This window comes from Pantherophis guttatus, chromosome 1 (genome assembly GCF_059756535.1).
Source record: "Pantherophis guttatus breed Tessera chromosome 1, ASM5975653v1, whole genome shotgun sequence".
Classification (NCBI taxonomy): Eukaryota; Metazoa; Chordata; class Lepidosauria; order Squamata; family Colubridae; genus Pantherophis; species Pantherophis guttatus.
The window spans coordinates 34,304,141-34,331,226 of record NC_142063.1 but is presented as its reverse complement, the minus strand read 5'-3'; the positions used below and the strand labels follow the sequence as shown (position 1 = coordinate 34,331,226).

The following is a 27,086-nucleotide window of genomic DNA, read 5'->3' as shown; positions in this document are numbered from 1 at the left end:
ACTCCAGAAATAGGCTGGTGTTGTAAATTGCACAGTGTGATTTATGGGATGTGTATTAGCTTTAATATTGTGATTATCAGTTTTGGTGGGCTTTTATTAGATGCCTTAGAGAAGCTACATCAGGCGGGATACAGATTCGGCTAAGAAGCAACTTACGGGAGGGAACACCTGGGCGCCACCCTCCCCCTCTCCTTCCCCCCCCCCACCCATCCCCATTCCGCCAGCTCGCGCACGCCCTGCGGTTCATGTCTGGCGTGCGCGCCCCCGCGCAGCGGATTCCTCGGACAAGGATGAATCGCGCGTGCGCGCGCCCCAGCTCAGCAAGAGCAGCCACAGGCACAGGCGCAGGCGGGACTTGACACGGAATTGGCGCTGCGCGGAGCAGCGAAGAGCGGGGAGAGGCTTGCGTGGGGATGTCAGGCGGGACGGCCGCCGGGTCGACTGACTGAGCGCCCGATTGACGCCGCCTTTTTTTTTCTTTTTTTTTTCGGAGCGTCGTGATTTCCCATCCGGAGCTGTTCTTCTTCGGCCGCTCCGTCAAGCTCGCTTCCTTCTTTTCTGGAGGTGAACCCATTCTCAGCAGCTTCGCGCCCCAACGGGTTAACCTGCCCTCCTCCTCCTCCTCCTCCTCCTCTCCTGGGTCTTTTTGGGCTGCAGTTAACTTGAGTTCTTTTTAGGGTTTTTTTTTTCCTTGCTTCGCTTCGCTTTCTCCTCCCTATCCCGAAGCTCCTCCTCTCCTGCCCCATATATTACTGCCGTTGTTTCTCGCCCCCCCCCCACCACCACCTTTCCCTTCTCTCAGCCAGCAAGATTGGTGTCCTTCCCAGGGTGCTTTATGAAGTCACACCTGCCCTAGCTCCCTCCCTGCGCCCACTGGTCCGATGACAATCTGCTGAAGCGGCTCCCCTTGTTGTGCAAGCCGTTTCTCACTTTAAAAAGAACAAAACTCCGCTCTGCTGGAAACAAGACAATTGCCCTTGAAGTCCTTCCAGATCTTTTCCCTGCTTTGGTTGTTGTTGTTGTTGTTGTTGTTGCTTTTTTCCCCTTCCCCATCCTGGATTTCGGATTTACCTTCTTGAGTTGCCCTCTGACAGAAGAACGAGCATGTCTCTGCTCCATCGCCTGATTTGTTACCTGCAGGATGCCGAGAAAGTTGCCCGTTTCCAAAAACTATGCGGCGTGGAAGCACTACCAGACTGGAGGTCTGTCTCCTCTGCTCAGACGGTGGACGCAGAGCCCCCCTTGGCCAACGGGAACTGCACCGCTGCCAAGCCCCAGGGTGAAAGTGGCAGGCAACGCGGGTCCCCAGGTTCTTGGAACACGGAGGAGAAACATGAGGAGAGCCACTCAAATGGTATGAAGAATGGGATGGTTTCCGAAGACACCTGTGGAGTGGAATCTCAGCCAGCATCCCTAGAGAAGCGGAAAAAATGGGTCTCAAAAAGCCACCCTCGCCGCAACTCTCTAACTGGAGAATCCATATCGCAGAAGTTCAGAATCCATAATTTTTTCCTTTATTACCTCTTCAGCTTTGGCACAGAACTGGGCAATGAATTTTTCTACATGGTGTTTTTCTCCTTCTGCTTCTGGAATGTGGATCCTTGGCTGGGCAGGAGACTCATCATCATTTGGGTTTGGATCATGTATTTTGGTCAGTGCACCAAGGATATTATCCGTTGGCCAAGGCCTGCTTCTCCCCCGGTAGTGAAGCTGGAGGTTTTCTACAATTCTGAATATAGCATGCCCTCAACTCACGCCATGGCAGGCACTGCCATTCCTGTCTCATTATTTCTACTCAGTTATGGACAGTGGCAGGTAAGAACTAGTTTATATTAAGATATTTCATGTTTGGTTGTGGCTGGTGAAACAATTTCCTGAATATATGAAACAGATTTTACTTTTCTAATCCATTTTAAAATGGAAAGTATCTGTTCCCAGGTAAATGCTTAGATAGCTAAGAATTTTGGAGCATTTTAACGGCATGAGAATTAGTTCTGAAGCCAGATGATATAGGCCATGCCTGAATTTGAAAATTAAAAAAAAACAAAACAGTAAATTTACTTTCTGTTCCCTTAGTTAGAATTTTGAAGTATTTTCTACATTACTGAATTGATTTAGAGATTTGTCACAATTTACAGAGGAGATTAGTAAAGCATTCCAGAATTTTTCCTATCTTAAATAATTTTCTTCAGTTTAGAAGAATTCTAGTAAACTAACATTTAAGTTCTAATATATATAGGGCCCATTTCCCTAAAAACATTGATGGTTTTTTTTGAAAATCTTGAAACCTAGAATCAAATTCCGGTATCAAAATGGAAAGCAAGGCTGCATATTTTTCACAGGATTGTGTTTTGTCAATGTATCAAAATGTATAAAATTATTTGCCATAACTTGAACAAGTCGTAATTTAACTTTCATTTTGAATGCTCTTATTGTTTGCAACAGCAAAGTTGATTTTTACTTTAAAAACACATGCTTAACTCATTTAAACGAGTGGTCAAATCCACCATAAATGCTAAATCTGTGAGCCATTTTTCAGCTTCAAATTGTGGCACAAATTTTCTTTTTGATTCCATAAATGACTTGATTTTATTTTGCAAATCATAAAAACTTCAATATTTTACCCCGACTTAATTATCTTACTTCAGAAAAGTAAATGATATCCCTATAACCAGCAACCATACCTTTAAGGTACTCCTGGAATTGGAAGTGATTCAGTCCCTTGGATCTGGAAATTCACAGCTTTGATGACAATTTGCATGACATCCATGTTCAAAACTTTTGCACATAATTTTTTTTATATATATGATGCAGTGATATTTCATCAAGCATCAGTTGCTGGTGGCAATTGCACCATCTTCTAACAGTTTTAAAAGTTTCTCTTTTTTTACAAACCATACCTGTGGTGCTATCAGTAGCTACACCAAATATGTTTGTAAAAAAAAATAGCTTTAATGTAATTTTTACTGCATCATACAAATCAAGACATTTAGTTATGTCTTTTAATGGCACCAAAGAAGCCATTTCTTCAGTGAAATTGTACTCAATTATCCATGCCCCTAATAAAAATGGGAAGTTGAGCCATTTTGTATTTGTAGCATCAGTACTTTCATCTATTCCCAAAGGATAAAAATTTAAATTAGCAGCTTTACTCTTCAAAGCTCTTTTAATAGATTTACCTGTTTCATCAATTTGCCTGGCTATAGTGTGACAAAACCAAGTGATTTTAGAAAAAATGTTTTTTTAAAAATCAGGACAATGTGTCATGCTTTCCATACATTGTTTAACAAACTTATCATCAAGAAATAGTTTTGATTTTTTTGCAATCAGACATGCTACCACATAATTAACTTGCAAATAGAGTCTGTTTGAATTGAAATTTTTTTAAAAAATGTTGAGATGACAATTTTTTCAGTTCTGCTATTTTGTCTTTATGAAACAATTCTTGATATGCATTGAATTTAGCCCAACATGTTTTTGCCTATAATGTCCTTTCAAGTTGTAATCTTTGAAAACTGATACAATTTCCCTACAAATTAAGCATACTGCCTTATTATTTGTCTCAACAGAAAAGTATTTGTCTGACAATGTTTGTTTGAACACTTTTGCTTCATTCACAATTTTTGGGGTGTTCTGTTTTTTTTGACATGATGTTGAAGCCATGTTTAGGTAAAAAAATAATAAACAAGTAACCATTTTTTCAAGTATTAGCAGTGCTGTATATGTAAATGTATCAATATGATAAGCAAAAAACTGTTTCATTCATTTTTGTAGTTACTCCAAAATAGCTGCTAAAAAGTTTTTATTTAACTTATTAAATTATTTTACGAAGTAATACATCAAGCCCATGTGCAAAGTTAAACAAGAAAACTTACATGTCTGTAAGCATGTAAGCTTAGCATTTTTTTGCTGGGTTAATAACAATAAACACCTGTCTTCACAGGCACACGTACATCATATTTATCACATAGGTATTATTAGTAAACATTGCATTTTACTTGCCTAGTCATACAAGCGCATGTAACATCTGAAATATGCAGTTTTTCACCCTCCCATACACAGTGTTCCATTGTCACCTACACCAGGGGTGTTAAACTCGATTTCATTGAGGGCCACATCAGGATTGTGTTTGACCTTGGGGGGCAGGGGTGAGTGGCTAGGGTGGGCACAATCAACTCGACGTCACTCATGTCAGCCCTCTGCCAGTGGGCCCCGTTTTCATCTGGGACAGCCTCCTGCAGCCTCTGCCAGTGAAAACAGAGCTCGGGGTGGGTGCATGCAGCCCTGCCGGGCCACGTTTTCAGCCTTGATGGCCTCCTGCAGTCCTCTACCAGCGAAAATGTTGCTCGCCCCCCCCCCAAGCTCTTTTTGCTGGCAGAGGGCTGCAGGAGGCCGTTGCAACTGAAAATAGAGTCTGGAAGACCCTCCCAAATTTCATTTTTGCTGGCAGAGGTACCATGGGCTGGTCCTTCGCTGTTTCCAGGGCGGCCCTGCAGGCCAGATCTAAGCACCTCATGGGTCAGGTTCAGCCTGTGGCCTTGAATTTGACACTCCTGACCTACACATTCTGCACTCAAGTACCATGCAGTCAAATCATGAAAAATATTGCTAAAATCACATAATAATGTTATAAGTTTACAATCTTGTGGGGCCACATTATTAGCTGTCCAGAGCCTCCTGCAGCTTGTGGACTGTGGGTTGGACAAGCCTGCTCTAGAATATTAAGTATTCATTCTACTGTTGTCTTTCATGTTTTCCGTCCATAAAGCTATTGCATGTTTCTGGAAACCACCTTATGATAGAAGTTGCTTAAGTTAGAAGTGAATTTGGGTGGATAGGAATTATGACATAATACTTTATATATATAGTTTTGACATAATTATGACAACATATTACTAAATTAATAAAAGTTGTATCTATGATTCTGTTGGTGAAGTTCTGTTTAACTTTTATATTTCCTTTCATTAATTTTAAACTATTGTATTGGTTAAGATTGAAATCCTTCCTTCTATACTTTGATAGAGTTTTTCAGTTTGCAGGCAGCTTCCAGTCTAGTAAAATGAAGAGATTTCCTTCCTATCAATCTGCTCCAAATGGTCAAGGGAGTTATAGGGAAAGGAAGGAACTAGTACCAAGTCTATTTTTCCTTCCATCATGGAGATACCGGTATGTGAGAAAGACTGAGATTTTCTCAGTGATTTTACCACTGGCCATGCCTTGTTATCTAAGACATCAGGGAAATTAGTAATAAGTGAGTGAATAACAGTTTATTATGCAACACAGACTATGGAAGCTATTTCTTTTGCAAAACACAAAGTTAACTTTAGTATAAGAAATCCCTACCTTCTTCACTGGATCAGCCATTCACTAGTACACCTTTGGAGTTAACTGGGTTTTTTCTGTTCAGATAATTAGGACTGTACTAAATATGTTCCTGAAATTTATCATACTGTATTCCAGAGTGAAAATGTCTAGATTACTGCAATTGGGAAAGAATAAATAGTACTATATAGTTATTTGATATATTTTAAATATGAATCCTTGGGAGCATTGGCCTTCCTTAATTTAAACTATCCACATACTTGTCATTTTTCCCTCTCCAAAAATATTTAAAGAGACTCCTTCAAAGAATGTGAATATGCTCATTTTAAATATTATTATTCTGGATCTCTAATAGCTGAGTTATAGGACATATGAGTATCTTATAAAGATTTGAAATTCTACTAGCTGAGGAGCAAACATCAGGCATTTTGATAATACAGTGAAGTGTTGCTGAGGTTGCAGTATCTATAGAAACTTCTAATGCATAAACGCCAGAGGCAAGTCTTCAGTGCTTCATGTACAATTTAATCAAGTCAAAATTATTTTAAATCAGATCAAGATGGAAATCTCATCTCTGATGCATAGTTTAAAATATTGGTGAACTTTTAAATTAAATAATATAAAGGCTATGAGAATTATTCTTTTGGAATTATTAGAAAAGGAATCAAAAAGGAAACAGGCCAAATAATGATTTTTTATAAATATGAATATTTGCAATACTATGCGTAATTCAGGTCTCCTCTCCTTAAAATGGATAGCTGAAAGATGAAAAGGTCCAGAAATGGCAGTCTAAATAATTACAGGTCTACAATATGTTTATTATCAAGAAAAAAAATCCAGTATTTATTTATCTCATAGATTTATAGGGCTGGCCAACTCAAATAAAATGGCTGAATAGCATATAGAACTTGTAGTTAATTTGGAGCTTTTTAGTTAGTAAGTACAAATATTTCTCTTTCTGTCTGGGAATAACATGTACCAAGAAGAATTTATTTTCTGGAAACTGCTTCTGTTTGATTGCTGTGAGATGCAAAACATTGAACTAGATAGGCTATTGGGCTAATCCAATAACAGCATTTCATGCAAGTTCCATTGTTGACAACTGTTTTATATATTACTTTTTACCCTTCTAACATAAAACATTCATTCCTTCATTACACACACACAAACATGCACGCATGCTTTAGGCCATAAGTAACTAGCTTTAAATAAAATGTTTCATGCATTTACTGATCAATCAATTTATATATTTGCAAAGTAATCACTGGATTGTTTTCTAATTGAGTTATGTGGTATGGTGATTAAAGCTAAAGTCTTATCATTAGTTATGGATGCTCACTGGAAGACTGTAAATGCAACAAATCATTGACTACACTAGGGAAGACATTGATGGTGTCATGAAATAGTACCTCTTGACATAGAATTCCTGTCCAGCTAGGTCCATTCAGGTTTTTCTAATTATATGTGGGGCTTTTTGTTGATGCCTACTTCATAAACATTTGTGCAATAAATTTAAAGTATTAAACACTTCAGACCTGAAATGAGTTTCTTTTCAAAGCCTGCCCTCATAAACATTTGAGATTGTTTCCTGAAACTATTGTTCTTTTTCTAAAAGCTATTGGCAGATGCTTAATTTAGAAGAATTTTTGGCCGAGCTTTTTTCCAGGATATTCTCAGGAAAAAATTAGTTCAGAAAAAAATAGAAATGGATTTTTTGAAATAGTGAAAGTTTTAAAAGGTCTAATAGCCAATATTTGTAGAAACATAATGGTTGCCACGTCTCTGTCTGGCCAATGGCGAAATCCTAATTGGAATCTTTTTTTATGTACTTATTTCTGAATGCTGCCAAGCAACAAATTCTGTTTTAAGTATTTTTGACTCAGCAAGCTTTGCTGCTTATTTCAGTCATACTTACATTAAAAAATACCAATAGCATTTCACATAATTAAGACTGGCTGTGTGCAGAAATTCCCAGGAATAAACCTCATTGAATATAATGGAGTTTAGTTGTGAAAGATACAGATAGTGAAATAAACCTCTTTTTTGTTCTACCTGTCCTCTAATTTATAGTTTTCTCATTAGCCTTCTCCATACATGCATGAAGAATACAACAAAATTATTCCTTCATTATAGAATTCACAAGTCTGTATATAACAATAGAATATATATATATATATATATATATATATATATATATATATATATATATATATATATATATATTGTATGTGTGTTTGTATATATATGTGTGTGTCTCTGTGTATATATATGTGCGTGTCTCTGTGTATGTATACACACACACACACATATATATAAATAATTTATAAACAAAGAAGCAGACATTCTGCAAGCTCTGGAACTAAAATAATTAAAATTTTATTCTACTAAGCTTTCGTCAGCCATCTTAAATTTATATTTATATTTACATTTACTGACAAAGAAATAAAGGTCATTAAATATAAATTTAACAAAGAATAGTTTGTCGTGAAAGCGACTGCCTGAGGGTTTCTGGATTAGGGCTGAAAGGCGAAAGGAAGCAATATGTTCCTTCCCATATTTGGGTAAACCAGATTGCTTCGATAGAAAACTCACTCTATATATAAAGTGACATAAACATTGGTTCTACATGAACTTTACATAATGTTGCTGTGACAGCCATATATATGCTGGTACGTTTTAATATTCAATATTCTACAATTTGCCACCTCACTTTAAAAAGTAAGAATATACTGTACATAAGTCATTTCTTAAGGGGAAAAACAGTTTGATGGTGGTGGAAGTAGAAATCGTCCTTAATCTTTAAATATATTTGCCATCTTTAACATGATAGATCAGTGGTTCTCAACCTTCCTAATGCCGCGACCCTTTAATACAGTTCCTCATGTTGTGGTGACCCCCAACCAGGGGTGGGTTCTAAATTTTTTTACTACCGGTTATGTGGGCGTGGCTTAGATGTCATGTGACTGGGTGGGCGTGGCTAGCTGGTCATGTGACCGGGTGGCCATGATTATGTGTATAGGGACTACTCAGGGGGCTGAAAAAAGTCATTTCTGACAGGTCCTCACAATTTTGCCTGGTCCTCACACTTATGACCATCCTCACATTTATGCCCGTGCAGCAGTCTTAACAACCATGCCACTTATTTCACAATTGCTTCTCTTCACCATGGTGACAAGATAGGGAGAAAAATGTAAAATGTGAGGACAGTCGTAAGTTCGAGGACTGGTCAAAAGTGCGAGGACCAATCAAAAATAACTTTTTCAGCCCTCTGAGTAGTCCACATGCACAAAAGGACTACCCAGAGGGCTGAAAAAAGTGATTTCTGACAGGTCCTTGCACTTTTGACCGGTTCTCGTACTTATGACTGGTCATCATTTATGCCCATTGTAGCATTCTTAACAACCATGTCACTCATTTCACAACTGCTTCTCTTCACCATGGTGACAAGATAGGGCGCAAAACGTAAAATGTGAGGACAGTCGTAAGTTCGAGGACTGGTCAAAAGTGCGAGGACCAGTCAAAAATAACTTTTTCAGCCCTCTGAGTAGTCCATATGCATAAAAGGACTACCCAGAGGGCTGAAAAAAGTGATTTCTGACAGGTCCTCGCAAATCAAAGATTTCTGAGACCAATGGTGAATACTTAAATTTCAGTAGTCACCAATCCCAGTCTTAAAATGAGTTTAGAATCAGTGGGAGTCACTGATAACAATGAACTAACTAGCTACTGATAATGAGTCCAGTCCTGCCTTTCTTTTCCTTCTGTCTATTACCTTCTATTACCCCTGTCTATTACCTTCTATTATCCTTCATCCTCATCTGTAATCTTAATCAAATTCAATTTTTCCCTTCTATTCTATATTATACCCCTTCCCATTGTCATCTATTTTTATATCCATCCTCACATTGGTTAATTATGTAATTATGTTATACAGTTGTTTAATACAAATTCAACATTTTAATATAAATCAATTAGTTATATAACTATCTTTTTTGTATATTAATCAATATGAACATGAATATTCCAATTATTTCCATGCAATCCAATTTCTTACAAATCAATTAACTATATTTACCAATAATAATAAACCAAATAATTTCCCCCATATATTCCTCCAAACCACAACTTAACCATTTCTGCTTTCAACACAATATACAGTATCTCAATTATTACAATTCCCTAGTTAAATAGAGCTTTTTTTCTTTTGTGTTTTAAAATCTTGAACCTCCTCTTTTGCCCTAAATTTCCCATTGTTTGCAGTTTTGCACCTACCTTTTTTGGTGAGGAAAAAGAAAAAGAAATCTCTCTCTGCCTCATTTTGTCACGTTGCAGCAAAGATCTTGTTTTACTTTCAGTTTCGCTTTTTCAGCATAGGTAGGGGGAAAAAAATCTGCTCCAGCAATTTACCTCTTTGTAGCTAGCAACAAAACAGAGACCTGCGCAAAACAGCTGAGAACAAACCAGCTGAGAGTCGGGAGGCTGATCAAATCAACTTATGGTAATTAATCTATACTGAAGGTGAAAGGAGCTGTTTTTTCTATTTTTGCAGGCACCGGCCTAGTCATTTGTTTTCTTTTAACACTGATCAGCTGTAAGGCGGCCCTTTGAAGCCCTGCGGCAAGAATTTAAATAGTTTTTTTCCCTCTAGCCATCAGCTGGGACTCAGGAGGCAGCAATAGATTGGGAGTGGGCGGGGTAAGCGAACGGCCACCGGGCCGGGAACTGGTTCGGGGGCGTGGCCAGCCAATCTTATTACTGGTTTTCCGAACTATTAAATTTTTTTACTACCGGAACTGGTGCGAACTGGGAGCAACCCACCACTGACGCATAGGCGGCAAGGTGGCAGCAGGGAATCCCTGAACTTACTCACCCAAACTTTTTCTGTTGGGTTCTTGCAGCTGCAGGTATCGGTGGTGGCGGCGGCAGCGGCAGCAGCAGAGAGTCCCTGAACTCCCCAGGACTTTTCCTGAACTAGAATGTTTTCTAGTCACGTGCGCGCACACCCACATGCACGCACGCAACCTCTCTCCACTCTCTTTGTTAAAGCGTGGGGCGTTGCACGCTGGGTTACGCAGCCCTCCAACAGAGGCAGAGGGTGAGGGTGAGTGAAGGCGTGGGGGGGGGCGAGAGAGGGCTTTGGCGACCCCTGTGAAATGGCCATTCGACCCCCAAAGGGGTCTCGACCCCCAGGTTGAGAACCGCTGTGATGGATCCATTGAAGTGGCTAGTGAATGAATTTAAAGTAAACAACTTTTTAAACTGTGAATTTATTTCTGAGTAAACTCAGAATTGTTATATTCACTTTTTTCTCTAAATGTATGTTTGCAAAGAGGTTCTTCAGGGTGAAGAAATGGTTATCTGAAAATGTGTTTGCTAAGAGCAGAGCTCACAACTGTGGAGGAATAAAGAGTAGGCAAATGGATTGGCTCTTTGGGATTCCTCTTTGGACAAAGAGAGGACTTTGCCCACATTGCCCACATATATTCCAAACAATTGTTCCTTGTGTTAGAGCTCTAGGAAATGGAGAGTGTTATCTTTGCCCAAAACATGGTTAATGCTTTTATGGACATAGGTTAACATACTTCCTTTCTTAATCACTTTTGGAAATTGCGTGTTAACTGCTTTTCAGATTAAAAAAACTTTCAGAATATCATGTTTTACTACACCGGATGTAACTTCCTTCAAATTTTAGTGAAATAAGTTTTAAATACAAATTTAAGGACTTAAAATATCTTGTTTTGGAATAAACTGCAAAAAGATGGCCAGAATGTTGATTTTGAAAAGTTAGAAGCAGACTAAGGGTACAGATAGAAAACAAATCAAATGATGAGTGATAGGAAGAAAGACAAATTCAAACACCAAATAGGAGATATAGGAAGCATAGGTAGAGTCAGACATAAAGATCTCAAATGCCTATATACAAATGCTCAAAGTCTGGGGAAAAAACATGGTGAACTTGAATTATTACAGTGTTTACCTGAAAATAAAACCAAGTTTTATTTTCTTTTGACCCAGGAAAAAACAGCTAAGGCTTCTTTTTGGAGGGTCTTATTTCCCCCCCCCATGTACCGGTATGAGGCAGGGGGGAGGAGTGGCCCCTTGCGCCAGCTTCCCGAAGAGTCTCAGCAGGCTATCCCACCATCTACAAAACAGCTGCTTAGCAGGTGCTCCTCAGGCCGCCTCCTCCAGAAAGCATGGCCGCTTTTGCAGCCACAAACGCAGCAGGAGGCCAAACAACATACCCCTTGCACCCTCCTTGCCTAATGGTGTGATGGTCGCAGCAGGCCATCCCACCGTCCACAAAAGAGATGCTTCATGGGTGCTGCTCAGTCTGCCGCCCCCAGAAAGCATGCCTGGTTTTGCAGCCACAATCACAGCAGGAGGCCAAGCAACGCGCCCCACATGTTGCTTGGTCTCCTCGTTGCTTGCCATGCAGACAAGACAAGGTGAGGAAGGGAGGCCAGAGGAGGAGAAAAGAGGGGAGGAACATACCCCATGCGCCCCATATGGTCTTAGCTAATGGTCGCACCTGCCATCTACGCAGAACAGCCTTGCAGAGGCAGCTACTGCAATCCTAGCCACCACACCCAGTTGTTTGTTGTGGTGCTTCATCATTGGAGGCTTTCAAGAAGATATTAGAAAGCCACTTGTCAGAAATGGTATAGAGTCTCCTGCTTGAGGAGTTGAGGTGGCGCAGTGGTTAGAAGGCAGTCCTGCAGGCTACTTCTGCTGACTGCTGGCTGACTGCAATTTGGCAGTTCAAATTTCACCAGGCTCAAGGTTGATTCAGCCTTCCATCCTTCTGAGGATCCAGATTGTTGAGGGCAATATGCTGACTGTAGACCGCTTAGAGAGGGCTGTAAAAGCAGTATATAAGTCTAAGTGCTATTGTTATTGGGCAGTGGGTTAGATTAGATGACCTATAAGGTCCCTTCCAACTTTGTTATTCTATATGTTGAAGATGGATTTGCAATAAGATTTTGAAAGTAATTATAAGAATTCTTTCTGTGGGAACATGCTGGTGTTTTGAATACAAAAAGAATTATGGGATAGATTTTGAAAATTGGACACTAAGAGGGAATCAGGAGAAACTAAGGATCATAGTTACAGGAGAAGAACACTTAGACTTACCGTATTTTCCGGCGTATAAGACGACTGGGCGTATAAGACGACCCCCGACTTTTCCTGTTAAAATATAGGGTTTGGGCTATACTCACTGTATAAGACTACCCCTCTTCCAACGCACACCAAATAAAAATTAAAAAACATCAACTGGCTCACCCACAATGTAAAAGCAGCTGTGCTAGATCCAAAATGGCCCCTGTAACAAGCAGGAACCTCACACAGCCACAAAAAGCCCCAAAAAAACAACTTTCACACTTTACACACACAAAATTCCACATACAGCTTTGTGAGATTTTGTGTGTTTGTGTAGTTAGAGTGAAACACTACAGAAACACACTAAATCTCAGAAAGCTGCACAAATATTATTTTATTTTTATTTTTATATGAAAACTAAATTTAAAACTTCCTAAACTTTAAATGGCTAGGTCTAAAAAAGAACAACTAAAAAAAACCCCAATTAACTATTTTTTTTAAAGCTCCCAAAGGGGAAAAAAACTTACCCAATAAAACAGGGGTCTCCAACCTTGGCAATTTTAAGACTTGTAGACTTCAACTCCCAGAATTCCTCAGCCAGCTTTGTTCTGCTGGCTGAGGAATTCTGGGAGTTGAAGTCCACAACTCCTGCCTGCTTGATTGCAGGCAGGGAGTGGCTTGCTGATGGAATGGATTCAGGCAAGCGAAGCAAGGCAAGCATTGCGATTAGCAGCTAAGGTAAGCAAGCTGGAGGGAGAAATTTTTTTCCTTTTACAGGGCTCTGGCGATCCCAGCTGCGTTGCCTGATTGGCAGGCAACTCAGCTGGGATCATCAGAGCTTGCAGAGCCACGTAAAAGGAAAAAAGTTTTTTTCTTTTTCATGGCTCTGGCATCCCAGCTGAGTTGCCTGATTAGCAGGCAAAGCTGGGATCGTCAGAGCTTGGATCGCCAGAGCCATTTAAGGCTCGTCAGAGTCTTTCAGGCTGGTCTGCCTGGTTACAGGAAAACGACACCCAGCGTATAAGACGACCCCCGACTTTTGAGAAGATTTTCATGTGTTAAGTCGTCTTATACGCCGGAAAATACGGTATTAATACAGAGTAAATACAGAACAGGACTAAGCAATTAGGCTGTACAGATTTGTTGATAGCTAAGATATGGGGGAAATGTTTGTATTTTAAGAGAGGGTGATAAGTTACTAAAATTGTTTATTCTTGTGATGAAGGAGGAAGTAATTTTTTTATATGCTTCCTTTTTTCTTTACCATATTCTTATTCTTTCCTTCTTTTTTATTTTTATTTTTCTTCTTTTCCACACTTTCTATTTTTAATTTGTTTAACTTGTACTACCTTTTTAATTGTAATGTTTTACAATTAAACATTACAATTGTAATGTTACAATTGATTGTAATAAAATTACTATAAAATAAATAGAGGTTTGCAAAGAATTTGCAAATATTTCAATATATAAAATGTTGGAAGAATTGTCATTCTTTGTCAGTTGCATGGCCTTTACCCTTTTTTCTATAATTGAACAAGCTTTTGATCTTCGGGCCTGGTTTATGTTTTTCTCCTCTCAGGTTGCTGGGGGATAATTTTCAAAGCCAACCTTGGCAGCCAGTTGTACCTTCAGCCCAGTAGAGATTGTTAAGATAAAAAGAGGCAGAAAAAATGCTAACCAATTTTGATGGGAATTTTTTAAAAAAATGAAAATCAAGGAAGAGTGCTAAACAAGGAGCCAGCAGCTGGGAAATAATAATGAAAATGATGGAATGATTGGGATGAAGCAAGAGAATGCTGAAAGAAGTATTTGGGAAATCAATATGGAAATGATAGTGATATGTTGAAGAGGGGAATTGAAATAAGTATGAAAAATGTTAGTGTCCAAGAAAAAAATGACCAAAAGAAGATCATACCAGGGGTGAAATCCAGCCAATTCTCTACAGCTCAGGCGAACTGGTAGCGGAGGCTGCGGGAGGCTCCGCCCACCCATATGGATGTCATGATGTCGCTTTTTTGCGACATTTTAAGCCTCTGCGCATGCACAGAATGCTTTGTGCATGTGCAGACGATGGCGCGCGCACATTGGCGAATCGGAAGGGAAGGGAAGTGAATTTCACCCCGGATCATACATTGTTAAGAATGTTGAAAAACCTGGTAACGCTGCAGGAATAGATGGTTATAGCTAGATAAATATTAAAATATTGGTGTGTTTTGCTTGTGGAATAGCTGTATAAATTGCTTAATGTGAGTGAGACTACTGATTGAAGGAACGTCACTGTTGTTCCTCTGTGGAGATATGTAACAAAAGTGAATGCATGAATTGTAGGGAGGTTATGACCTTATTAAGTGGTGCTGGGAAGGTATTCAACATTTGGAAAGTTTGATGTTGCAGTGTTTATAAAGAGATAAATAAAATTCAGGAAATGCAGTGTGCTCTATGCAAGGCAGAAATGTGCAGTCCAAATTTTTGTTCTTCAACAGGTCACTGAGAAGTGCATTGACTTAAGAAGTTTACTTTACATTTGTTGATTTAGAGAAAGTGTATGATAAAGTATTAGACTAGTATTATGGAATGTTTTACATAAAGAAAGAGTTGAAGGTGTTTGCTGAAGGCAACAACAAAGGTTTTGGAAGGCAATAAACCATGTGTGAGAATAAATTGATTTAGCATGGAGAAAGGAGTCGGAAAAGAATCAATCCAATCTCCTTGGTTATTTAATGTTTTTATGAATAAATGTTGACCATTTGCTGCTGAAGAGTATATTGATTTCGGGCATAAATGTCTATTCATGTCTATGCAGATGAAGCTGTTAATTGGCTGAGAACATGAATAATTTGTGGCAAATAATTGACAGAATGTATGATGTGTTGCACCCAAAATTTGGCTCACCTAAAGCAACCAAATCACTTTGAAGATACGACATAATTTTATTTGCGTGCATACAAACAATAATACAGTATATACTAGATTCCTAGGACAGCTTTGATACTTTGTTGAGTGGCTATGAGCAAAAACAGAATCAGAATTTACAGTATATATCTTTGGTCCATTACATTTCAAAGGCAGGACAAAGGAAAAGGCAAACACTGAAAATTAAGCATGACGCAGGAATATTTTAGATAAATTTATTTATCCCTTCCTGCTAGGTCAGCATGCTAGCTGTGCTATCTTTGAGATATGGTCAGTGAATAGAAACATTCTGGTTTACTGGGCCTTAGGCTCCTAAGTTTGTTTTCTCCCTGTCACCACACAGGGTCATTTCAATTGGCTGTGAGTTTCCTTAAGGGCACTTTAAGCAGTTGTGTGTGTGTGTGTGTGTGTGTGTGTGTGTGTATCTTTTATCACCACAGACAAAATGAGTCTGGATGAGAAAATTACATTAAAAAATAAGGTAGTTGTGCTTGATAGGGAAAATAATGAACATAGTAAACAATCAGTATGGGACGCTGTGGCTCAATGGCTAAGATGCTGAGCTTGTCGATCAAAAGTTCGGCAGTTCAGCAGTTCGAATCCCAAGTGCCACCTAACAGTTCCCATTACTTGTCCCAGCTTCTGCCAACCTAGCAGTTCGAAAGCACGTAAAAAATGCAAATAGAAAAACAGGGACCACCTTTGGTGGGAGGGTAACAGCGTTCCGTGCGCCTTTGGCATTTAGTCATGCTGGCCACATGACCACGGAGATGTCTTCGGACAGCGCTGGCTCTTCAGCTTTGAAATGGAGTTGACCCTAGAGTCGGGAACGACTAGCACATATGTGGAAGGGGAACCTTTATCTTTACATTTAAACAATCAGTACGTAACTTGGTGCATATTGTCAGATTAAGTACTAAAAATGAAAAAGAAAATAATTATAAGGGAGAAAATTTAAGAAAATAGCTGATATAAGCGTAATGAGTGTGATATGTGGTCTATTGCCTAGGATGAATATTTGTCAAATAATATGAATTTATATGTAGCACGAACAGTTTGTTCATTCAGTTGTATATGTTATATGTGATGTGAACAATATGTATTATACAATACACTGATAAGCTAGAATGTGGCTTGTTTAGTTTTGGTTTAATGTTTACTTGTTTTTAAACCATGATTTGAGGCTTGTGTAAATTCAGTCAATTGTGTGTTCTTCAATGAATTATGGTTAACCATAATTATGTTTAATTATGTGTTCTTCAATGAATTATGGTTAACCATAAAAGTCTTAGTTTTTTTTTGTTTGTTTGTTTGCTGAAGTAGCATATAGTTTTATCTAAATGGGCACTGGTTACTTTATGAAAATACAACTTTCAGAGCCTTCTGAAAATGAATTTGTATTTAAATGAACATCTTGGGCTGATTGTTTTGCCAAAATTCTGTTATTTTTGTGGATATTTTTGCTTATACTCTATTGTTTTAAATTGATACTTTATGCTGCTCAGAATCATGATAGAATTAAATTATTAAATTTACAAACCAATAATTTTCGCTTGACAAATAATTTGGTCTAGATGTCTTTTCTCAATTCTTCTCTGTGAGTGTATGATCAAGGTTGTTTTTGAAACTGGGTAAGTCTCTCCTTGATAATCTTGTGCACATTATCTCTTAGCTTAATTATTTCTTTTAAAATTGGCTGTGTCCTGACACACATATATACTATTTTTTCAAAGAAGAAAGGAAAGCAATCCATGCCAATTCATATTAAACTCTGAGGGGATACAGAAGAAAATACTAGCTAAGTGGTTGGGTAGTTTATATAGAAAAGCTACAAATTGCCAATATATATGTTATTACAGAATTGCATTTTAATATCTAATAGGTGGAAATTAGGGACCAGCAGCTGAGACAGATCAGTAGAAGTCTCCAAAGGAACTATTACCAGCACTTGCTATTTTCTATACTGTATGCCTGAAAATCCTCAACAAGTAATTGCTTTCTAACTGAGCCAGCATTTCTGTCTGCCCTTGGAAGGTCACAAACAGTAATAAGAACATTATTATTGGCTCAGACCAAAGGTCTTTTTAGTCCAACATTCAACAATAAACCAGATCTCTATCAGATGCTCACAAGGAGAATATGAGCATAACATCATCTTTGGCTTTCCAGGAATAGGAATCGAGAGCAGTCGCTAGTCAGTTAATCTTATCCTCCATGAATTGGATCTTTTTAATTATCTTAAGATAACGAGTTGCATTCTTTAACTATATGGTATGTGAAATGAAATATCTTATGCTCTCTTCGTGCAAAAGTCCTTCAGAGGTCATGTCTTGTTTTGTATTAACTAGCTCCAGTACTTGGGTTTCTCATAAGCCATAGTTACTTATTCCTTATGGAGAGATATGGTACAAATCCAAGATTTTGAAAGGAGGATAGTCTGTTAATATTAGAACAGATTGTGAGGCAACATAGTCCTAAAGAGTGTTCCAACAAGTCCTAAAATAATTTTAGCTGCAGACAAGCAGGATGGACTTTGTAAATGATACCATGTATGTTTGTAATCGTTATATCAGAATTATGCCAAGTTGTATGGTTCTTGTCCTCTGTTTTCTGAATCATAGGGCTGGAAGAGAGCTTGGAGGTCTTGCAATCCAACCTCCTGCTCAAAGCAGGAATCTTATTACATCCAAACCAACAGTTTATTGCAAGGTTGAATTTTTGAATTTTCTATGAAAATGAAAGAGGACTTTTAAGACAATGAAAGAAGGTGAAAAAGGATGACCAGCAGCAAGATGGACAGACTCAGCAGCAGTAGCGATGAGTACACCATTGGGAGATATGAAAGGACAGGTTTGGGATAAATCATCATGGAGAAAATTACCTACGTGGCCACTAGGAGAAAAAATGACTTGATGGCACATAATTAATGATCATAAGTCAAAATAATTCAGACCAAGTGATCAAATACATTCGGATTTCACTTAGAAATTTATCTTTAACTGAGAAACACTTCTCTGGTGAAAGAAGAACAAAATGCAAGAGTTGGTTTTGTTTCTTTCTGTGAGCAGAAAGCTTTACCAATTTCAAAAAAGCAGTCTATATTGTTTTTCACTTGCAACAGCCAAATTGTTGTCTACCTGATGATAGCAGGTAGCAGAGATTGAGATTATAAAATGAAACCAAGGGAACAATTGGTTACAGAGGGATTTAGTTTTCAGTAGTTTTTGTACACATAGTTAAGAGAAAAATTCAAGGTTGATAGCTGGAGGTTTGGAATTGAGCAGAGAAGACAGAATTTGAAGCTGAATTATGTACAAATGATGAAGATGTAATTGCCAAAATGTGTATTGAATGTACTGAAATTTGAAATCAAGGACGAACAAGTGAAAAAAGTGTATGATAATTGTATTTTATGCCTGTATTGTAAGTTACTATTTTGAATGATGGCATCCATGTATTGTAAAAATTCAGTTGCAAATAACTTGGGAAATTATATAGTTATCTGATTCAAAACAATATGTCTTGTTTTTCTTTCTCTAGTATCCTTTCATATACGGGCTGATTCTCGCAATTTGCTGGTCTTCTCTGGTTTGTTTCAGTCGAGTATATATGGGAATGCATACAGTTCTGGTAAGAAAAAAAAATCACAAATATTAAAAACTTAACATTAAACAATAGTCGTATTATAATGCATATTTTCTGAAAAATTATGTCAGCTTAAGCTCTACTGTAAAAGACAATGATGATATCTCTTACAGCAACATTTAGGCTACACTTGGTCATTTGGTAATTGGAGATGAGTTTAATCCATCTAGAAGGCGGAGCTAAATGTCTTGCCATCCTGTAGTCTTTGTCAAACTTGACAGCTTTAAGATGTGGGGACTTCAATTCCCAGAATTTCCCAGCCAATTCAAATTGCAAACTTTGACAAACACTGCTGTAGAGTTCAACTCCTTCTCAGTTTTAGCTTTATCTTCTACTGCAGAGGAAGCATTTTCCCCTCTAGCCACATTTCAAGGCTGAAGATCCAAAACTCCCAACTGTTTGAGGGCTCCGTTGAGGGAATGGATAGACAGAAAGTAATCATGCTGACCAGGATTAGGCTGGAGACCACTGCAAAGTATTTTCCCTCCAGTCAAACAAGTTACGTTGCATGGAGCACGGAAGCACATATTCCTTCCTGTTTTGGCCTTCTTTTCAATCTCTGGCTGGGCTTCCCCTTTATTCCTCTGATGGAGCCCAGAACGACCCATTTTGTATCAGGTAGCAGCAACTATCTTGACTGATCTTGATCTAGACAGGGTTGGATCTGGTTAGTATTTAGTAAGTATACCAGCATTGGGACAAGAATGAGAAGTGAGGAAGAAAAGGTACTGAGCAACCATGTCTGTATTGTTTCTACAAACGGTATATAGGTACAACTGAACCCAACACTCCCACAGAGAGGGACTCCTCAGGGTGCCGCCAGCTAGGCAGTGTCGGCTGGGGACCCCCAGGGGAAGGGCCTTCTCTGTGGCAGCACCTGCCCTCTGGAACGATTTGCCCCCGGAGATACGGATTATATCAGATCTCCGGGCTTTTCGCCGCGCTCTAAAAACTTTTCTCTTCCATCAAGCAGGGCTGGCGTGAACCCCCCCCTCCCGTTTTTGAGATATTAGATTTTTAATTGTTTAATGGGTTTTAGTCGTAAGGTTCTTAATTTTTGGCCAAAGGGTATAATTCTTTTTAATTTTTAAATTTTGTATTGGATGTTTTTTACTTGGCTGTGCACCACCCTGAGTCCACCAGGAGAAGGACGGTATACAAATTTAAATAAAATAAATAAATAAATGAATAAACATTTCTGTTGCTAAGCAACACATTTGTTAAGTGAATTTTGTCTCATTTTATGATCTTTCTTGCCACAGTTGAAAAGTTAATCACTGCAGTTTTTAAATTAGTAACATGGTTGTTAAGTGAATCTGGCTTCCCCATTGATTTTGCTAGTCAGAATGTCACAAAAGAAGATCACATGACCTGAGGCACTGCAACCATCCTAAGTACATGCCAGTTGCCAAGTATCTGAATTTTGATCATGTGACCGTGGGGATCAGTAGTGGTATTCAGCCGGTTCTATCCACTTCGGGCAAAACAATAGGGGCGACTGCGGGATGCCCCGCCCACCCGTGCAGACATCATGACGTTCCATTTTTCTACTTTTTCGAGGCTCTGCGCATGCACGCGCACATTTGCAAACCAGTAGGGAAGGTAAGTGAATACTTACTGCAATGGTCATAAGTGTGAAAAACGGTCATAAGTCACACTGTAATTTTGAACAACTCAAATACTTTGGCCACCTAATGAGAAGGAAGGACTCATTGGAGAAGAGCCTAATGCTGGGAAAGATTGAGGGCAAAAGAAGAAGGGGACGGCAGAGAATGAAGTGGTGGCTGGATATCACTGAAGCAGGCGTGAGCTTAAATGGACTCCAGAGGATGGTAGAGGACAGGAAGGCCTGGAGGAACGTTGTCCATGGGGTCTTGATGGGTCGGACACGACTTTGCAACTAACAACAAAATTTTGAACAGTAACTAAACAAACGGTTGTAAGTTGAGGACTATCTGTATGAGCTCGAATGAACTTGAATGAATCTTTGCTTTATCAGTGAAAGAGGTTGCATTGACTTTAGAAGTCTACCCAACTTGGTTCCCTGAATTAAAGAAGCTTAAAACAGCCAAAATCTTGAGTACAAGCACATATAATACAGACTTAATCATTTTTCCCAATACGTGCGCATGGATAACATACACATGCACTCAAATGTTGGATAATTTATAATTTATATAATAATTTTTAATTTGGAGTTTGTTTCCTTTTCTAGACCCTTTTGAGATGCAGATGTAAACTGTCTTAGTAGTCATAGTCATCCCATCTCTTTTTCACAGGGTTAATTTATGTGTTAACCAGGAAGGATGAGTGTTTGGAATGGCGCAACCAACAATGTTCTGAACTGATAATCCAATTCTTTATGTCATTTTGGATAGAAATGCATGGATTGGATTATCAGTTCAGAACATTGTTGGTTGCGCCATTCCAAACACTCATCCTTCCTGGTCATGTGACTCATGGGAACCTCTGCAGCCGGCCCTTATAGGGAGTCAGGAAGGTGATCTTGGAAGGATGAGTTACTTGAAACCCTGACACTAGGGCCATTAGGGAAATATCAGGTGCAGAAGACGTGTATTAAATGTAGAGAAGCAGAAAATTATTGGAAAAAGATTCAAACTGCTTCTCTCCCCTGCTCCTTGCCACTCCCCGGGGTATTAAAGGGAAAATACAGAGGGAGAATTGCCCATTTCTGTTATAACTACTTCAATCAAATACAGGTAGTCCTCCACTTACGACCACAGTTGAGCCCAAAATTTATGTTGCTAAGTGAGACATTTGTTAAGTGATTTTTGCCCCATTTTATCACCTTTCTTGCCACAGTTAAGTGAATCACTGCAGTTGTTAAATTAGTAGCATGGTTGTTAAGTGAATTTGGCTTCCCCATTAACTTTGCTTGTCAGAAGGTCGTACAAGGTGATCAGACAATCCTGGGACACTGCAAAGATCATATATAGGAGTCAGTTTCCAAGTGTCTGACTCTTGATCACGTGACCATGGGGATGCTGCAATGGTCATAGGTGTGAAAAATGGGCATCAGTCACTTTTTTCAATGATGTTGTAACATTGAACGGTCACTAAATGAATCATTGTGCTGGGGGATTCTGGGACTTGAAGTCCACCCATCTTCAAGCTACCAAGGTTGAGAAACACTGCTGTAGAATCTATTTCTTCATCTGCATTATCTTGAAGAGGCTGGTAGCCCTTTACTTCCCAGTGCACACACATTCACAAGTGCAAAGTTCGAGGAGAGCAGAAATATGCACTTCAACATAGAGGCAAGTCATTTCTTTGTTACACAGAAGTCAATATGGGATCTCTTCTGGCCATTAGTTCTAAAGAGGTTGGAAAGAATTCCTGGAAATAGGTTCTTCTATGTTTATTCCATTTGTATATGAGTACAAGTTGTCCTTGACTTATATCCCTAATGGAGCCTGCTATTGCAAATAGTGATGATCCTTAAACAAAGGCACCTACATGATTTCCTCGCTTAACAACCTCATCCTTGCTCTCCCCGGTGTAGTCATTGAGTGAGCAAGAGGCACCTCAGGGACAGGGAAAAAACTGGAAGGCTTAGTATATCCCTACCCTAGGCCTCACAAAGCCTCCGCTATCCTCTGAGCTACCCTATATTCCACTTGAGGTCCCTACAGGTCCTCCTCTTGAGGTCCCTACAGGTCCCTACAGGCCTGGAGTCTGCTTCTCATCTTAATGGCTCATTATCTTAATAGCTCTGGAGCTGCAGAGCTTGAATTGGGGAATTTCCCCTGGGCGTCCCTGGATTCACTGAGGCTGCTCTGAAATGGTGCCTGCTTCTAGGACAGACCCATCTGACCTCCACTATATAGGAAGGCCATGCAGAGAAGCAGCTGCTTTTAGTATGAGATGAGCCTTGGTGGCGCAGTGGTTAGAGTGCAGTACTGCAGGCTACTTCTGCTGACTGCTGGCTGCCTGCAATGTGGCAGTTCAAATCTCACCAGGCTGAAGGTTGACTCAGCCTTCTGAAGTGGGTAAAATGAGGACCCAGATTGTTGGGGGCAATATGCTGACTCTGTAAACCGCTTAGAGAGGGCTGTAAAGCAGTATATAAGTCTAAGTGCTATTGTTATTGCTATTAGGAGTTCAGCGGTAAAGATAAGTGACTGATTGGTGACAGAGGAGATGGGAAGAAGAGTGTAGGATCCAGTAGGATGGGAACCATGCCCAAAGCCTGTGGGGACCTAGCGGGGCAGGATGGAGGGAGATAACCAGAGGTGTGATACAATATCCCTGAGGTCACTTGTAAGGGCAGGCGGCTTGTCAAGCACCCAAATTTGTTCATGTGACCTCAAGGGCACTGCAGCGGCTGTAACTCTGAAACCAAATAGTTAAGTAGCTTTTGGGGTGGGGGGGTTCCATCGTAACTTCATTGTAAATCAAGGACTACCTGTAGTAGAGAAATGTAAAATGTCAATGGAATTATTTATGTCATTTTTTTTAATGATTTTTTTATCTTGATGTCATTTTTGTACATAAAATTCTGTCACTCATTTTATGTATACCGTTTGTCCAGCTCATTTTTGTCTTTAAATTAATCTATTAGTTTTTTTTCAGCAACTCTCTGAAGTTCTGGAGGAATAGTTTCTTCTTACTGCTTCTTTGTTCTCATTTGATATCCTGAGGCTCCTTCCTCAAATAAATGTCACCCCCTTTCTGTCATGAATTGCTGTGCACACATAGGGGCTGCACCCTAAACCTCTGGATTTTGAGTAATGTTGTCTTAGGGAAATAAACTTCTGCCTAGATGTACACATTTTGAGATTTCTCATGGTAACTAGAGATATGGCATGATTGAGATTATTTAAGTTTTATGCAGGAAATTATCTTCAGGGACATGTGATCTTGTTCCACAAATGTTTTATTTATCTGAATAAATAGCATTACTGCTTTGGCCCAGTAACTGTTGGATACTGTACATTAAAATCTTCCTCCAAAAGAGTACTTAACTGTTAATTGTTCTGTGTTGGAAAAAAGACATGCTTTCCTATAGCGAACATGAGTGCCCGCTGTAATCTATTTCTCTTTCCTTTGTTTTTAATGTATGATTTCAGAATCTTCTCTAAATAATTTTCTGGGAAATGTATTTTGAAAATATTTAATTTATATTCAGTAAAACTGTCATAATTCATATAATTTATTAATTTTTTTTTTTTTCTATCTCTTGCAACAGGATGTTATTGCTGGTTTTCTTTATGCTCTTCTCATCTTGGTCGTCTTCCTTCCAACTGTGGATCTAGTAGATAATTTCAACTTAACTTTCAAATATGCTCCGCTAGTCATTGTCAGTATTCATCTTGCCTTGGGGGTGTTTTCTTTCACTCTAGACACGTGGAGCACATCCCGAGGAGATACAGCTCAAATCTTGGGCAGCGGTGCTGGAATTGCCTGTGGCTCCTATGCTACCTATAGACTGAATGGAATGCTAGATCCTTCACCAGAAATGCTTCTGTTAGTTCCCACACTCACCTTAAACCTCTTTGGAAAGGCTGCACTGCGATTATTGATTGGATTAGTTTTTCTGTTGCTGGTCAGAATGATCATGAAGAAGATCACCATCCCACTGGCCTGTAAAGTCTTTGGTATTTCTAGTGCAGATGTTCGAGAAGCCCGACAGCATATGGAAGTTGAACTGCCTTATCGCTATATTACTTATGGAACAATGGGATTCTCAGTGACTTTCTTGGTTCCTTTCTTATTTTGCCTAATTGGACTGTCCACGTGTTAGTGTGTTTTCTTCATATGGAAACAGTGATGGACAGTTGATCTGTGCGAGAGATGGAATGCCTTTTGAGAAGTGCTATGATATTGCCTCTGCGAAAATTATATGCGGCAGGCAGTGAGCTCAAATCTTTGATACTGGTTAAAAACCTTATAGATTCAGGTCCTTGAGAAATGCCATGTTTAAGTCTTACTATTGTAACAACATTATAAATAGCAAATGGATTTATGTGTATGCATAAATACGCATCAGACTATAAATGCACCATTTTCTCTCTATTTAAATATGTTAAAGTAGTTATGTTTACAGCTGATCCAGAAGCTCTATCTATGGTCAATTAAAGCCATGTCATATCCCTCAGCCACAAATGGCTATGTTGTAATGAAAAAGCTTTTTTTTCCTTCTCATATACACACCTATTTTTACATACAGGTAGGACGCTATGCTAATAAACCTAAAATTTAATGATACTTGGCTTACAGCACCTGATAGCTTTAGCATATTTTTAATTTGTGAACACAAACCACTTATTCCATGTACTGTATTCTTTGCTTGATAATTGTGCCTTTCTGTTGGAATGCACCACATACTGTGAGATACACATACACAACTACTATAAAGTAGTATAAACATATTCTAAATTAGCTAGATATTTTAAAATGTAGGCTGCAACGTGATTAATAAAAATTATTTTTATTATGTAAACTAAAAACTTTAGTGGGGCTTACCCACTTTAATCCACATTCTAATACTGTTTTAATGGATATTTTTAAGTGTAATATACTGTATGTTATTGGAAAGAATACATTTTTCCTGATTCTCCTATTTTTAATTAGGCATTAATTATAGCTGAAATTAATGCAGTGTTAAATTATATTTTTAACATAAAGTTTCTTGATTTCAAATGAAGTCATATTCATAACAATGGTGGCTTTAATAAGAAACATATAAACTTGTACTGTTGCATTGTATTTCCCATGCTATTATATTTCTCATCCTATTAGATCAGTTATCAAATTGTGAAAAAGGTTCTGTTGTCCTTTTTTGTTTGGAAACTGCTCCACAAAATAATCAAATGTATTATGGTACTAATTACATCTAAGGTCATGTAGCCTATTATTTCTGAGCAGTGACATGCTGCTGTCTAAACAAAAACTAGTGAGGGAAAAACCTTTATTTTTCTTGTGACATAATGACATCTGACATGGTCTTTGTTGTCCTAGAGATCTTTGGAGAACAGCAGGGTACATAGAAGAAAGGTAAACAGAAGGAGGAAGAGCAGAAAAAGAGTGTATTCTCTCATATGTCTGACTTTGTATTAAAACAGCAAAATAAAAACAATCTTCACAGTTGTGTAATGCACAGTGAATGCATTAGGGCAGTGTTTCTCAACCTTGGCCGCTGGACGATGTATGGACTTCAACTCCCAGAATTCCTCAGCCAGCAGAGCTGGGGAATTCTGGAAGTTGAAGTCTACACATCGTCCAGCGGCCAAGGTTGAGAAACACTGCATTAAGGCAATTGATGTGCTCCAGTATATGTGTTGTTTACAAACTTCTTATGCACTTGTAAACTGCGTTTATGGATGCTTCTACTAGGGCTACACAGCAAACCAGATTCAGAGGACAAATGATGATTTATTACATGTGGAACACATGATGGAAACCCATTAAATCACAAGCACCTTTTCCTGGGCTTACACGGCATCTGCGAAAGGCACTTTGTGTGAGCCCAATGAGACACAGTGTCTGGAACTGTTCTGAACAGGCAAATCCTATTATGCTTTTTGAATCTGTGGTGCTGCACAGACCTCATCTCTATTCCCAGCTGTCCCAAAAGTGCCTACTGTGTACATTGTATATATGGAGAATATAGATAGGCAAACGATCATGTACAGTAAAGGCAAAAAATTGCTGCTGCTATCATATTCTTACCTGTAAGAATATGTTCTTACAGGTTACATGTTCACGGTACATCCTGTTGTGTAAATTAAGGCAATTGAGCCTTTGATTTATCTGTGATATTATCACAGAAATCTGTGTTGTGTTTCCCCAGGGCCTCTTTGCAACAAAGTTTTGCAATTATAAGACTCAGAAAAATGAGTCTTATAAAATGACTCATTTATAAGTCATTTTAAATGACTTATAAATGTCATTTTATAATAACATTATAAAATGTCATTATAAAATATAACCATTTTAATTTCATTTGAGCCTTACAATTTGCAAAATTCTACAGGTAGTCCTCGATGTACAACCACAATTCTGTCCAAGACATTTGTTATATGAATTTTGCCTCATTTTACAAGCTTTCTTGTCACAGTAGTGGAAGTGAATCACTGCAGTTGTTA

The 27,086-nt window shown here is 38.7% G+C and overlaps 1 protein-coding gene across 1 annotated transcript; it reads left to right on the top strand.

Annotated features, from left to right (window-relative positions):
• The first annotated feature begins 314 nt into the window (after positions 1–314).
• Positions 315–26,074, top strand: SGPP1 (sphingosine-1-phosphate phosphatase 1). Its single transcript, XM_034433560.3, has 3 exons — positions 315–1,815; positions 18,874–18,963; positions 24,188–26,074. Exons 1-3 carry the CDS (start codon positions 1,105–1,107, stop codon positions 24,740–24,742), a joined length of 1,356 nt encoding a protein of 451 aa, XP_034289451.2. The 5' UTR covers positions 315–1,104; the 3' UTR covers positions 24,743–26,074.
• Positions 26,075–27,086: the final 1,012 nt, after the last annotated feature.

Coding starts and splice junctions, on each gene's coding strand:
- SGPP1 (XM_034433560.3), top strand. CDS start 1,105: ATGTCTCTGCTCCATCGCCTGATTTGTTACCTGCAGGATGCCGAGAAA. Junction 1,816..18,873: donor TCAGTTATGGACAGTGGCAG/GTAAGAACTAGT, acceptor TTCTTTCTCTAG/TATCCTTTCATATACGGGCT. Junction 18,964..24,187: donor TGGGAATGCATACAGTTCTG/GTAAGAAAAAAA, acceptor CTCTTGCAACAG/GATGTTATTGCTGGTTTTCT.